Genomic DNA, 13,697 nt, shown 5'->3' with positions numbered 1-13,697 from the left:
ACCTTCTCATTGTTTAGACCTCACCTTCTCTTTCCCTCATCACTCCTAGGGGCGACCTCACCTTTTTTTTTATGAGGGAAATAGAAGCCAAAGTCTTCAGTGGTTGCCTATTACACCTTGAATAAAATCCATCCTCCCCCCACCTTTTGCTGCCTGTGAAGTCCTGCATGACCTGGCTCATCTGTGTCCCCAGCTCCTTTCTTTCCCCTCATACCTTTGTTCACTAGTGTGGCCTCCTTTTGTTCTTCAGAGAGGCCGTGCAAGTTCTTTCCTGCCTCAGGACCATCACACATGCCCGCCCCTTTGCCTGGAGCACTCTGCTCTCCATTCCTTCATGGGGTTCCTTCTCGCCTGTTGGATCTTAGCTCAGCTGACACTTCCTTCTGGACTCTTGTCTGCGCAGGTTATTCTTTGTTACTGCATCCTATTCCCTTCAGAGCACTTAGCTCAATTATCACCCCTTATAGTTGTTTGTTAGTGAACCTACTGAGCATAAGCTTCACGAGGGCAATGATTGTGTCAGTTCTGTGTATAATTGTATATCTATCACCTGTAGAGTGCCTAGCCTTTAAGTCTATGCTTGGTGTTTGATGAATAGAAAAGTACAACTTCAACCAGGAACTCCACTACCTTTCCAATACCAGATCCATGTAGGATCGCCATAATCTTTTAAAGGTTTCTCTGGACTTCCCACGCCCATCGAGGACACCTGTCTCTGCTGCTGTTCAGAGCCAGACTTCTCCAGAGCATCTTCTGAATGTGCTCCCTCCTTCCTCACCTCTAAATTCACTCCCAAGCCGACTTCATCTGGCCTCTGCCCCCATTGCTCAACTCAAATTGTTCTGGTTAACGCCACCATTGATTCCATGATGCCAAGTCCAAGGGCTAGTTTTCTTTCCTCATCTTACCTCATTCACAGCAGATTTCAACTCAGCTGGCGGTTTCCTCCTCCTGGAAACATTTTTTTCCCCTGGCTTCCATGACATTATGCCTCCCTTCTTAGCCCTGGACCCTCTTCTCTTTTCTTCCTTGTATGGTCCTGAGATTGATGGTTCAGTGCCTCTGTTGCATAGCGGAGGGAGCTTGCAAAGACTGTTGTTTGGCCCCTTTTCTCACGAGATTCTGATTTAATAGTTCTGGGGTGTAGCCTGGGCATCAGTGTTTTTTTTAACCAACTCCCAGGTGGTTCTTATGTTTGACCAGAGTTGAGAACCATTGGTTTAGGGAACCTTATCCACTCCCATGGCTTTGACTGTCATCTCTGTTCTTTGTTTGTTTTCTGGGCTCCAGTTCAGTAGTCAGTTCTGATAGATTAGTCATTATAGTTTTTACACTGTCATTATAGTATTACAGTCATTATAGTATTTACATTGATACCAAGCAATGCAAAACACAACATGGCCTTCAAAAGCCTTGACAAGAAGCTACTCCGATGGTGTCTACAGTTTTACAAATGCCGGTTCTTTCTTCATGAGGGGAGCAAGATCCAAGGGCCACATGGAGGGTATACCTCCAGCCTAGACCTCTCGTCAGAGCTCAGGACTCACATATCCTCCTGCCTCCTCCGCATCTCCATGTGGCTGTCTGAAGCCTCTTGACATTGATGCTTAAAAATCAGTTCTTAAGTATCTCCCCTAAACCTGAATTTCCCTCTCCTGACCGTTTCTATCTCGGTACAGTGGCACTGCCATCTACCCTGTTGCTCACCTCTAGGAGTCAATTTTGATTTCTCCAGCTCCTTCACCTCATTAATCCGGTTTGTCAGTAGGTCCTGTTAGCCTTCCCCAAGACCGATCTATATGCTGTTGACTTTTTTCTGTCACCACAACCCTCACCCTTCAGGCCACAGCTACTCGTGCCCTGTGGACCATGATAGCCTCCTAGACACCTCTGCACTGTCATTCCAATCCCTTCAGCCTGGATGATCTTCTAAAAATGTAAATCAGATGTTGTCCCTCCACTGCTTAAATCCTTCAGGGCTTCCTGTCAGCTCAGTGAAATCCATCCTTACTCTGGCCTACAGGGGCCCACAGTTAGCCATGCCTGCTTCTCCACATTTTACTCTGCTTTTCCTTCTCAATATGCACAGCTTTACAATTTCTTCTTACCACAAACCCTTTCAGGAACTTTTCCTTCTTCTTGGTGCCTCTTGATCTTTGTATACCTGGCACCTTCCTATTTTTTATTCTTCCTCTGCATAAGTATTGCCTCCTTTAAAGAGATCTTTTCTGTACGTTTCACTTAAAATTAGTGAAAACTTCACCCTTCAGTTTTCTCTATCAAGCAATTTGTTTTCTCAAAAAAAAATTCATTGAGTGAATGCTGGATGTAAATACTTAGTGTTGCAATATAAATAAGTTTGTTTATTCAACAAATACTCATTCATGGCCTGATGCTGGGAGTAGATGGTGCATTTTATTCTGTTTTGTCTTAGTGGAGCCCAAACTGGACAGCTCTGTAAAAGCCTTGGCAGGTAGGAGGGAAAAAGAATCACCAGCCATAGAATTCTAATGAAGGAAACCATATCCTTTATCTCTGCTTAGTTCAGATACAGTTTTACGTGGCAAGAAGAGTCTGTCCCAGCCTTCAAGAAACTGTTGAGCATATATTATGTCATGGTATTTCCCAGATATGCATGAGTTATTTAAGTGTACTGAGAACTTTATTTTTTTAATTGACCAATTGAAAAATCACCTGTATGAATTTCCCTGGCGGTCCAGTGGTTACCAGTGGTTAGGACTCCATGTGTTCAATGCAGGTTGCAGATCTGACCTCCGGTCAGGGAACTAACATCCCACATACCACATGGTGCAGCCAAAAACATCATCTGTAAAGATGTTTAGGGTCCTCTTTCATTTAAGAAAAAGCACTCTATCTGGATAAATAATAACAAGCAAAAATGGTTGTACTTTCAGTACATTATTAAGAGAAATAAATGAGACTGCGTTTAGAAGAATAAGGAGACTCCTTAATAATAGTAGAGACTCAGTCAAGTTTTTTATGCTGTTCCTAAAGAAGCAAGCAATTTGAATCAGATAATCAGTAGCCAAAGGGATAAATATTAAGTGCACATCCATCCAGTTTATTGGCCCTGAACGCTTCCTTATGTAGACAGAGAATAGTCAAAAGCATAGACTTGTCCTAAGCCAGTGTTCCTGTGTGTATGGGTTGAGTTTTGCAGACTGCACCTGTGGCCCTTGAGGTGTTTTGCTTGGCCAGCCCGAGGGTCTCTAAAATTTGAGTATGGAGTCCTGGCAGCCTTCACTCCCCAGTGTACCAGATTTCCCACCACTCTCTGTTGTCTTTAGCCCAACCTGTTCACCCATTAGCACTAACTTTGTACCCCTTGAGACATTTGGATTTGAGGCCCCTGCTTCAGACTTTTAGGCTATTGGAATTGTCTGTGGTATGTTACAAAAAATTACCTCAAATGAGAGTACCTCCTTTTTTTTTTCTGTTTCTGCATCAAATAGGGTCATTCACATGTCAAATTGCAGCTTGCCGCAATGTTTTGTATATCAAACCTCGTATGGAATGAAGAGGAAGGTAAGAGATTGGTGAGATTTGTTCTAAAAAAAAATTATGGAGAAGAAGGTGTCAAACAGGAATGGCATCAACTGCCTCAAAATCCTGGGTAGAGGCACCACTCATTGGGCCCCAAGCACCCAACAAAGTCTCCTAGGTATGAATGAGAATCTGCTGGCCTAGCTAACATGGAGTCCCCACCTTGGAGTCAGCACTGTTCCGGAGTACTGAGCGTGGGGATTGGAGGAGACCCTAGAGAAGTGACAGCCCTTGCCCTTGAGAGCTGAGGAGGAGGATGGTGAGATGCACTTGAAGAAGATGAGAGGTGAGGGTGGGCGGGAGGGCTGACCTTTCACTGTGTGCAGGGGGAGCACACGGAAGGACCACAGGCAGGTAAGCTCGGGGGAGAAGAGGGTGGCTGGTGAGAAGGGAGAACTGCACCGTGCCTGGTGAGGCGGTGAGTGTGAGCAGGCCTCTATAGCGCTCCACCTTGACTGTGCATTCGCATCAGCCAGTTAAGTCAGAATCCCTGGGGTGGGCTCCAGGCATAAGTGGTTTTTTAAATTCCCCATGTGATTCCAGTAAACAGCCAAGGTAGTGAGGAGTGCAGTGGGCCTCAGTGTTGGATTGGCTGCATGAGCACCACCTGAGGGACTTTGTAAAATGCAGATTTCTGCGCACCACCCCTGGAGATTCTGGTTCACTGAGTCTCAAGGAGGTCAGTGCATGAGTGAGTCACTGTGGGCGCCTCAGTGAGGAGAGAATCTGGAGGAATTACACTTTGCAGTGGGTCCAGAACAAAGCAGAAAGAGGAGGAGCTGGGTTCAATGCGTGGGCCAAGAGACCACTTGCCGGCCCAGGTGCCAGGGAAACAAGCTGCCCTCAAGGAGGTCCTAATCTAGTTGGAAGATGGGACAAAGCAATGTGGAGTTGGAGGTGCCATGGTCTGAGAGGCAGCAGGAAGTGCTGGGAAATCAGAGGAGAGTAGGTGGGAATAGAGGGGGTGGGAAACGAGACTGGTTTGGAGTAGGAAGAACCTGGCTAAGTCTGTCCAGAAAAAAAATGATGAAAATGAGGCCTGATGGCAGGACCTTGTGCCCAGCTGAAGACTCTGGCCTTGACCCTGTGGTCTGTGGAGAAACTGATCCAGCAGCAGAACCCAGGGAGCAGGGTCCAAGAGGCCAAGAGACCAGTTAGAACACTGTTAGAGAATCCCAGCACAAGGAGATTGGGTTACACTGGGGGAGCTGGTTTGGGGGGGATGGAGGGGGCAAGAACACTGGTAAGGCTCCAGACTGTTGGCTGTACATTAAAGAGAGCAATGGCCTGGGTAATATTCCCAGTAACCTGCTAGCTTTCATCTCTCAGGCTCACAAGAACGCCAGGATAAATTACGAGACATGGGCATCGTAGATATTCTACACAAACTGAGTCAGTCACCAGATTCAAATCTTTGTGACAAGTGAGTATCAAAGTTAAAGGTCCTTGCTTTGGGGTGTTGAATTCTTTGTTGAAAGAGTTTAAATTGCTTAGTAAGCCACAGGGTCAAACTCAAAAGTCTTTTAGATTCTTGGCTTCCCTTTTTAGTAATCTGTGAGCCAACTGTGTGACATCTGAGTCAGAGATAAACCAATAATTGGCAGATTATTACAGATTTTCATCTCACTGTGAATGAATGTGAGCCTGGACCACCATCATGGGAATCTAGAAAGGATCCTAAGGCCATTCCCTTTCAGTCTCTTGATCTTTAGAATAGAAAAGCATGTGGCCTTTTGGAGAGCAGAAATGAGGGCCAATTATAAAAGCATTCATTAGCTCAGAACCTCACTAAGTGCCTGCCTTGTGCCAGCCCAGCCTGGCTGCTGGGGCTGCAGCTGTGACCAGGAGGGAGTCCTGTCCTTAGTGAGCTCACCATTTACTAGAGGAGGCGAGAGTACAGTCTGAGACCCCTCTAACCTCTGGATAGCCAAGAATGTTTTTTCTGGCTGTGAACACTTATAATACAGCCTCCACGTTCCAGCTCACTTTCATCCTGCAGACTCTTGGGCAGGTCTCAGAGTGCTCCGTGGTCTGGCCCTGCCTTCCTCATGCCCCCCTGCCCCCATGCCTCCTCTGTGCTGCAGCCACACCTGCCCTCTTATAGGATCACACCTTCGTGTGTTTACACATTCTATTCCACCAGATTTGCCATCCCAGGCCTCTCTCCTCTGACTTCCCATTCATTCAACAAGTACTTTTTTTTTTTAATACTGACCTCTTCCAAGCATTGCTTCAGGCATCAAAGATATAAGGGTGAATAAAATTGATGAAGTCCTTGCCCTCGTGGAACTAACGTTCTAGTACAGAAGACAGACAATAAGCAAGTGAATATGTAATGTGATCACAGATAGTGAGAGGTACTGAAGGTATAACCAAGATGAAGGGATGGAAAGTAAGAAAGTTTCTTGTCATATAGATTAGTCAGTAAAAGCTTCTCTGAAGATGTGACATTATTTGATCTAAGACCTCGGTGAAATGAGAGGGTCTGCCTAGCAGATGTTTAGAAGAATAGTATTCCAGACAGAGGGGACAGGAGGTTCAAGGTCCTGAGGCAGGAGTGAGCTCGAGCATTCAAGAAACAGCAAGAAGACCAGTGGAATGCGGAAAAATAAATGGGCGGGAGAGTGAGAAGAAGTAGACGCAGGGAGGCAGTAAGAGCCTTGTAGCCTGTAGCATGAACTTTGGCTTTTATGCAGTTTAATAGGAGGTCATTGGAGGGTTTTGAATGGAAGAGATAGTATCTGATGTGAATTTTTAGAAGCTGGTTCTGGTGGCTCTGTGGAGAATGGTTCGCAGTAGGGCAGGAATGGAAGCGGGGAGACCAGTCAAGGCTGTTGCAGTTGTGTTAGGTGAGAAGGGAGGGAGGTAGTGGTGGGAGTATTGAGAAGTGGTTGGATTCAAGATTTAATATAAAGGCAGAGCCAACAGATTTGCTCATGGATTCGATGTAGGATATTAAAGAGAGGAAAGGAAAATGCCTAGAGTTTTAGCCTGAGCAACTGAAGAGAGGTCTACCAAGATGGTCATTTGCCAAGATGCCAAGAAAAAGAGAAGAGAAGGATAATCAAGTCTTGGAGAATCAAGAGTTGTCATTTGGTGTGCCAGCTTTTGGATGCTATTAGCCGTCCAAGGGACTCAGAGGAGAGGGGCTGAAGATATGAATTGGGATAGTATATCAACCATGGAGCTGCCTGGAGTCACCTAGGGAGAATAAACAAGAGGAGAGAAGACAGAAGGGCTAAGGACTATGGACTGGGATACCCCACCTCCACCCCAGCATTTAGAAGAGAATGAAAAATGTCCAGCAAAAGGTCAGAAAGAACAACCACTGGGAGACGCAGAGACCTGGGCAATAGGTGTCCTAAAAGCAAAGGCAGAGAACGCTTGGACAGTGACCATCCGTCCTTCAAATCAGGTTATCACCTCTGTGGAAGTCTTGCCAGATCCATTCTCCACCCTGGCCCCCAGACTTTGCTAGGGACCCCTCTGTGCTCCCATAGCACCCAGAGGACACACCACACTGTGTCATGGCTGTCAGATTGCTTATCTGCTCCAGGGAAGGAACTTGTTTAACGGCTCCTCGAGTAAATGGCTGGGCCAGATAGAGCACACAGAGCTGGGCTCCTGCCTTCCTGAAGCTTGCTATCCAGTGGGTTAAAGAAAACAGATCCCCAAGCTGCTGCTCAGATGAGTGTGCCATCGAAGGCACATTGAAGTCAGGGCGGCGCATGCTGAAGGCGGGATTTGAGCTCCACCTTGAGAGCGGGAACCTCCGCCTCCACAGCAGCAGTAACAGACTCTGTCAGCCCATCTCTTCTGGCCAAGAGCCAGGCTGTTCCCAGGGTTTTTTCTTGTGTTTGTTCAGAAATTAAAATAGTTCTGCTTAAAACCCTCTCTGGAACGACCTGAAAAGAGACCTCACCAGCATGAAGTGAGGTAGGTTTAAGTTCTGGCCTAACATTACTTGGAGAAGGAAATGGCAACCCACTCCAGTATTCTTGCCTGGAGAATCCCAGGGACGGGGGAGTCTGGTGGGCTGCCATCTCTGGGGTCGCACAGAATCGGACAAGACTGAAGTGACTTAGCAGTAGCAGCAGCAGCAGTATTGTTTCCCAAAACCTGCATGGCACATATGTTTTCAGCATTTCTTAAACCCCATGAAAAGAATCAAGGTCCAAGCTACTCTACCTCAGTCCATTTAAGGAAAGGTGACCTTGCCTTAAAGCCATCCATTGGAAAGACTCCTTAGATAGTAATAGGTAGCAGAAAGATCACGGGGGCACAGTCTCTGAGGTCCAATATAGCCAAACCCTTAGAAAGATCCACAAGGAGTCTGACTTGGCAGTTTTAAAGAGTAATGCAGAATTTTGATCAAGACCCTCATGTAGACATTCCCACCATGGCACAGTCTGTGACCTAACAGCAACATCTCTAAGTTTCTTTCTGTATTCAAGGCTGTGTGACCTTTTGACTTTCAGACACTTAACAGATGTGGAGTTATTGCCAACTAGACCTCTCCACCCCAGGCTCAGAGGGCCTCGGGTTTGTGAAGTTATGGCCAATGAGAGGTAGCCTATGGCATTATTCAGAAACTGTTTCCTAGGAAAACGACCTCATAGAACCCAACTCGCTCATAACTTGGAACGGTTTTTATGGAGCTTTCTGTTCTAATGGATTGGACTGCTTGCAACGATCATCTTTATAGAGTCTTAAATAATTGCAGGAGTATCCCTGAGCTGATTCCTTTTAAGACTATAGATTAAATCCATTACACCACCAAAGAAACTGTGCTTGAGTCCAGCTTTTTGCATGCCCTGTCTGCTTTGGTATATAGCTAATAGTAACAGAAAATTTTAGCCTTTTCTTCCCATAACTTAGAAGGGGAAAGAGATCATTGCTAAAACTTGACTTCCACAGTTGCAGCTTTCACCAAGCACATGATGGGAGAGTAAAGGAGGCCTTCTCAGTCCCAGGTCAAAGGAAGGCACTTCTTTGGGACAGGTTAAGGCATGGCCTACATTGCACACACAGTTTCCTCTTCAACTAGCTACCTTCCCCAGTCACCATAACAACCCACATCAGTCAGTGTCATCAGGCATGATGTGAAGGACAGGATAAAATCATAACCTACCTCCCACAGTTTTGAGCCATGCAACAGACTCATCCCATGAGCTCTTGGCCCCTCCCATGCACTTTCTAATCAGCACCTACTCACCCCTGCCTAGGTCAGGTTTGACAGAGGAGAACTATAGAATGTCCGTGAGTTGCAGCAGCTGTAAGGACAAGAGCAGGACTACAGGAAGGGGATGTAGCCAGCATGAGTTTGCAGTGTGTGCTGACCACAGATCTTTGTCCCTTATATAGTAGGCACTCCGCTGGGCTCACCCCAGTTCCCTTGGGGGAACCTATTTTTTTACTTTCCCAGCTGCCATCTTTGAGCCTTGATTACACTTCTGAGATGATGGCTAACAGGAACTCTGTGATTCCAGGGCAAAGACGGCGCTGCAGCAGTACCTGGCGTGATGAGAACACCCCGGGCACCTGCGGGCATCCCACATCCTTGATAAAGGAAGTACAGGAACTAGCCTCATTTGATTCCTTCTATTTGCACAAGTCACCTTGGACTGCAGGGAGCTGTTTTGCAAAAGCAATTTGGTAGGCTTAGATCTCAAATTCATCTTGAGAACATTTTTTTGAGGTAGTAATTTCCTCAGAGGACTATTGTGTTTTGTTTTGTTTCTTTCTGAGCTACCTGGACTCTTTATTAGAACAATCAATTATTTTCCTTTGGACCTACAGTTTTTTGCATATGCTGCAGCCACTTTGTGAGTGAGAATGGATGTATGTCTGCACACACACAGATGTGTGTGTGTTTGTGTATGTGTGTGGATGAAGGTCAGAATGAATGAATATGTGTGTGTGAGGGATACCTCAGAGTTTTCTTTTCTTATTTTGTGTGAAAATCTCTTTTCTACAGATTTTCCAGGGTTTAAGCATTGCTTGCTGTATTAAAAAAAAAAAATTTACTGAATTATATACAGTTTGAATGAAATGTTATTTTAAAAACAAAACAATTGTTAAGTGTTCCATAAAGGTTATGTTGAACTTTGGTCAGATGAATATTTGTAAGTAAAAAAATATATGCATTTCTGAACCTCAACTTACATAGATTTTCTTTATAAAAAAAAAAAGAAAAAAAAAAGAAAAAAAAAAGAAAAGGTTGGCTATAGTTGGCCTGAGTAACAGGCATGATATATGGTGCTGTGCAAAATAGTAAGCTAGCATCTTACTGCCGTCAATATCAGCAGGTACAGAGCCTCTTTTCAGACTAATTCAATAAGCTCTCAGGCTTCCAAGTCAGATGGACAGGTTGGAGTGGAGTGAGGCGACAAATACAGACATCAAAGGGAAATGTAACTACTGATAGTGGAAACCCAGCTACGACTGGTGGACTCCGCTCGGCAGGAACTGGGCACCAGGAGCCTCCCAGCTGCCCTAAACCCTGTCACTGGTGTAGCAATAGATGGCAGGATTTAGATCCAGTCATGGAAACTTGTGCTCCAGCGAAAGTAGGTCACCACTTCCTGGAAACGAAGTCCAATCACCTTGTGCTTCCTGAAACAGCATATATCACTGTGAAACTAAAGAATGTCCTACAGATGCATCTGTAGGAAGAAGCAGAGAACAGAATAGTTTAGAAAGCTGTTTTTCTCTTGGCTGTACTCAGCAAATTCTATATACTTGTCACTCAGGACTGCTATTCAGTGTGCTTTCGTAAAGTGAGATGGAAATTTTAGTAAATGATGTGGCTAAGATCTTTTCCTGCATGAAGCCCAAAGCACTGAAGTTTGAGAGAAGGGAAGGGGGTCCCCTTGGGAGGACCGAAGATGACAGCTTTTTCCAGTCAGGACTGCTTTGCCCTTTGGCAGCCCTTAGCTTGGTACCTGCTCCAACTTCTGGGTCAGCTTCAAGGTGAACTCAACATGATTACTCCTGACTGTTTGAAGGTACAACCAACCTTCCTTTTCCCTTGGCTATAAGAAGTTCAGAGGCATCGTGGCCAGGAAGCAGGGTCTATGCTCAGAAGCTTGCCCTGAGTTTGTGCACCCGATGGGCTCCCAAACCTGCCTGCCATTCCTGACGGAGCTGCCGGTGGTGCAGCCACTCCATCACCAACCTGCTCCTTCCTTGGAAGATTTAAATATGTTTGATTGCAAATGAATGTTTTTAAAATGTATTTAATGCCATTTTTTTTTCTGTTCTCAACATGACCACCCAAGATTCAAACACAGAGATTTCCAAGTTGTATTTTTTCTTTCAGAACATTAATGATTTTAAAATCTGTCCCAACAGGGACTTGGGTTTTGTGCAACCATCAGAGTGCTAATGTGCAGAAGCCAGTTTAAAGAAAATGGAGTGTTCTGGGGGTAAAAGCCTTATTTAGGCCCACTCACTGACATTTCTAGTACTGAGAAAATATCCTTGGTTGGCATTTGTAACACAAAACACTATAGAGTTGGTATTTTTAAGTACCAGGTAAATATAAATAAACCAGTAATGAATTGCTGAGACAATCTTGAACCCAGATAGCATTAGAAAGCTGAAAGCCCAATGAAATGACACTTTGACACTTAAACTCTGTGGATAAATCTTGCCTGTGGCTATAAACAGATGGTCAGAGGAAAAGTGCTTTATGATAATTAACTTTTCTGATTTGAATGAAGGAAAATGTATTTATTAAAACAAAGCTGTTTGCTGCTTTATGCAGATGCAGTGTTCTGTCTGCAAGGAAGTGGGGGGAATGGAACGTGGGCTTGTGTCTCCACCCAAGTTCTTAACTAAGCTTCTCGCTCTCTCTAATACTGCATTCTGTTTCTCCTTTTGTGCCCTGATTGTAACCCAAAATTTATGAACTAGAAAAGAATGTCCAATTTAATAAGTTGCATTTTTTTTCCTTAAGCACTTTATGCAGAACAATACATGTTCTTCTGGTAGTGTTTGGATAATGATTTTTAACACATGCTAATAAAAGCCAAGAAAAAAGCATGCAACTTCTAAAAAGGAGTCTGTTTTCCAAATATCTAGAACAGTAGGAAACATTAGAAGATGATGTGGACTGACTTTCAAAACCCGGGATTCTTGATGATTTAGAGGCTGGGAAGTGACTGCATTTCAGAGACAGAGCTAGTACCCTAGGATAACTGTGGCTTCCAGGAGCCTCTGCAGCTGTCTGCAGCCCCCTTTCCCACTGACAGGTGCACACTCCCAGGGCTCCCCCTCCGTCCTCTCCTCTTCTCTTTCTGTGTGCCACTCCCCCGCCAGCACCCGCTGGACTCAAGCCCGGAGCTTAGCAGATGACCTGTATTTCCAGCGCGCCACCTTCTTCCCCTCCTCCCCCATGTCTGAAACGTAGGGACACGCCACCTGTCTCTTGGCCTCACTAGAATCTGAGGGAAAGCCAAGGATGCCTGCCCTAGAGCGTGAGGGGAAGATGGTGAGGTGGTTGGTGGGGGAGGCGATTCCCCTGCCACAGGAGGAGCTTGGAGGCGAGGCTTGGAAAAGCAGGGACTGACCACTGATCCTGCTGGAGAGCTGACAGAGAAGTCCCAGGACCTTGCCACCTGTGGTGGGGCTAGTGCTGCCCTGGACCTGCCCCTGGCACTGACCTCCCTGGGTGCTGGGCAGGAGGCATGTGTCCATTCCCAGCCTGAGGAGGGTTTTGGTCCTGACCTGGCTTCAGGGCAAGCTGAGGGAGCCATGCTATGGCCCCCCAAGTGCCTTCCTCCCTCTATCCCTTCAGCTCCCAGCCTTGGCCTTGGCTCTGCTGGACGGTCAACCCCCTGGCTGAGTGGAGGGCCTGAGACAGTCAGGCCACCTCCTTGACTTAGTGGGACTAGGCCTGCCCTCCACCCTCTCGGGTGCTCACACCTGGGAGAAGCCGTAAGGCCTTAAACGGTGCCCATCCCACAGGCCCAGGGTGTCTACCAAGGAGTTCCCTCCTCTGTTGGTGAGCAGACATTTCCATCACTTTCAGGAGCTTCTCTTCCTCTCTTCACCCCACCCTCATTCCTTCTGCCAGGAACCTTCTGGACTCTGAGAAAAGAAGCACCCTTGCAATAGAAGGAAGGGGTGTGTCACCACACCTCCTACCCCAGCCATGTCACCTATGTCCTCCTGCTTTCCCCATCCCAGCCCTGCCATCCCAGCCACATCCTGGGAAAGCTGAAAGGTCATCACAAACACCTACACACACAGTCCCTCCACCTGCTCTTCTCTCCCCTGCTTTCAGAGGCCTTGGTCACTCCATTTCTCACCTAACCTCTCTCCAGGAATGGGAGCTTGGCATCCCAGCTTCTGGGGAGACCAGATAGCTGTGAACTGGATGTACCCCCAAGCAACTCATTCAAAGCCAAACAACACCCATGGTGTGGAAGACCAAGTGTGGGGCTCTGGAGCCAGCTCAGAGGTGAGCCCAGACTGACAGAGCCGCCCCATCTTGAGACCACTCACAAAGGTCAGAACACAGCCCCTTGGTGGGCTCTGTATCTGGGGGGGGGGGGGGGGCGGTTATCCTGCCTTCGTGGAGTCAACTTTCCTGACAAGAGTCTGTCAGGGAGGGCTCCACTGAGTGTTCTCACGGGGCCTGTGCTGATGGTGCTGAGTACAACGGGCAGGCAACTTTCCATCCAGAGGTGACCCAAGGTCATGGGAAATACCAAGACTCTATGCGTGTACATCACCAGATGGTCAATATCGAAATCAGATTGATTATATTCTTTGCAGCCAAAGATGGAGAAGCTCTATATAGTCAGCAAAAACAAGACTGGGAGCTGACTGTGCCTCAGATCATGAACTCCTTATTGCCAAATGCAGACTTAAGTTGAAGAAAGTAGGGAAAACTACCAGACCATTCAGGTATGACCTAAATCAAATCCCTTACGATTGTACAGTGGAAGTGATAAATAGATTCAAGGCATTAGATCTGATAGAGTGCCTAAAGAACTATGGATGGAGGTTTGTGACATTGTACAGGAGGCAGTGATCAAGACCATCCCCAAGAAAAAGAAATGTAAAAAGGCAAAATGGTTGTCTGAGGAGGCCTTACATATAGCTGAGAAAAGAAGAGAAGCTAA

General features: G+C 46.2%; 1 protein-coding gene across 6 annotated transcripts in view; it reads left to right on the top strand.

Moving 5' to 3' along the window:
* The window catches only part of ARMC8 (armadillo repeat containing 8), a 109,825-nt gene extending 98,215 nt beyond the window's left edge, over positions 1-11,610 (top strand). For 5 of the 6 annotated variants that reach the window (XM_010858233.1, XM_010858232.1, XM_010858231.1 and 2 more), the window contains 3 exons: positions 3,474-3,546; positions 4,894-4,987; positions 9,054-11,610. In XM_010858233.1, coding sequence (XP_010856535.1) covers positions 3,474-3,546; positions 4,894-4,987; positions 9,054-9,087 — 201 coding nt within the window. In that variant the 3' untranslated portion in view covers positions 9,088-11,610. Of the gene's footprint in view, positions 1-3,473; positions 3,547-3,682; positions 4,988-9,053 lie in introns of all 6 variants that reach the window. The other variant, XR_826901.1, reaches the window with a different exon arrangement.
* The last annotated feature ends 2,087 nt before the right edge of the window (positions 11,611-13,697 follow it).

Source organism: Bison bison, unplaced genomic scaffold (assembly GCF_000754665.1).
Source record: "Bison bison bison isolate TAMUID 2011002044 unplaced genomic scaffold, Bison_UMD1.0 scf7180017864384, whole genome shotgun sequence".
In the NCBI taxonomy this organism is placed as follows: domain Eukaryota; kingdom Metazoa; phylum Chordata; class Mammalia; order Artiodactyla; family Bovidae; genus Bison; species Bison bison.
Note: the sequence above shows the minus strand (reverse complement) of the source record. Positions and strands in the feature narration are given on the sequence as shown.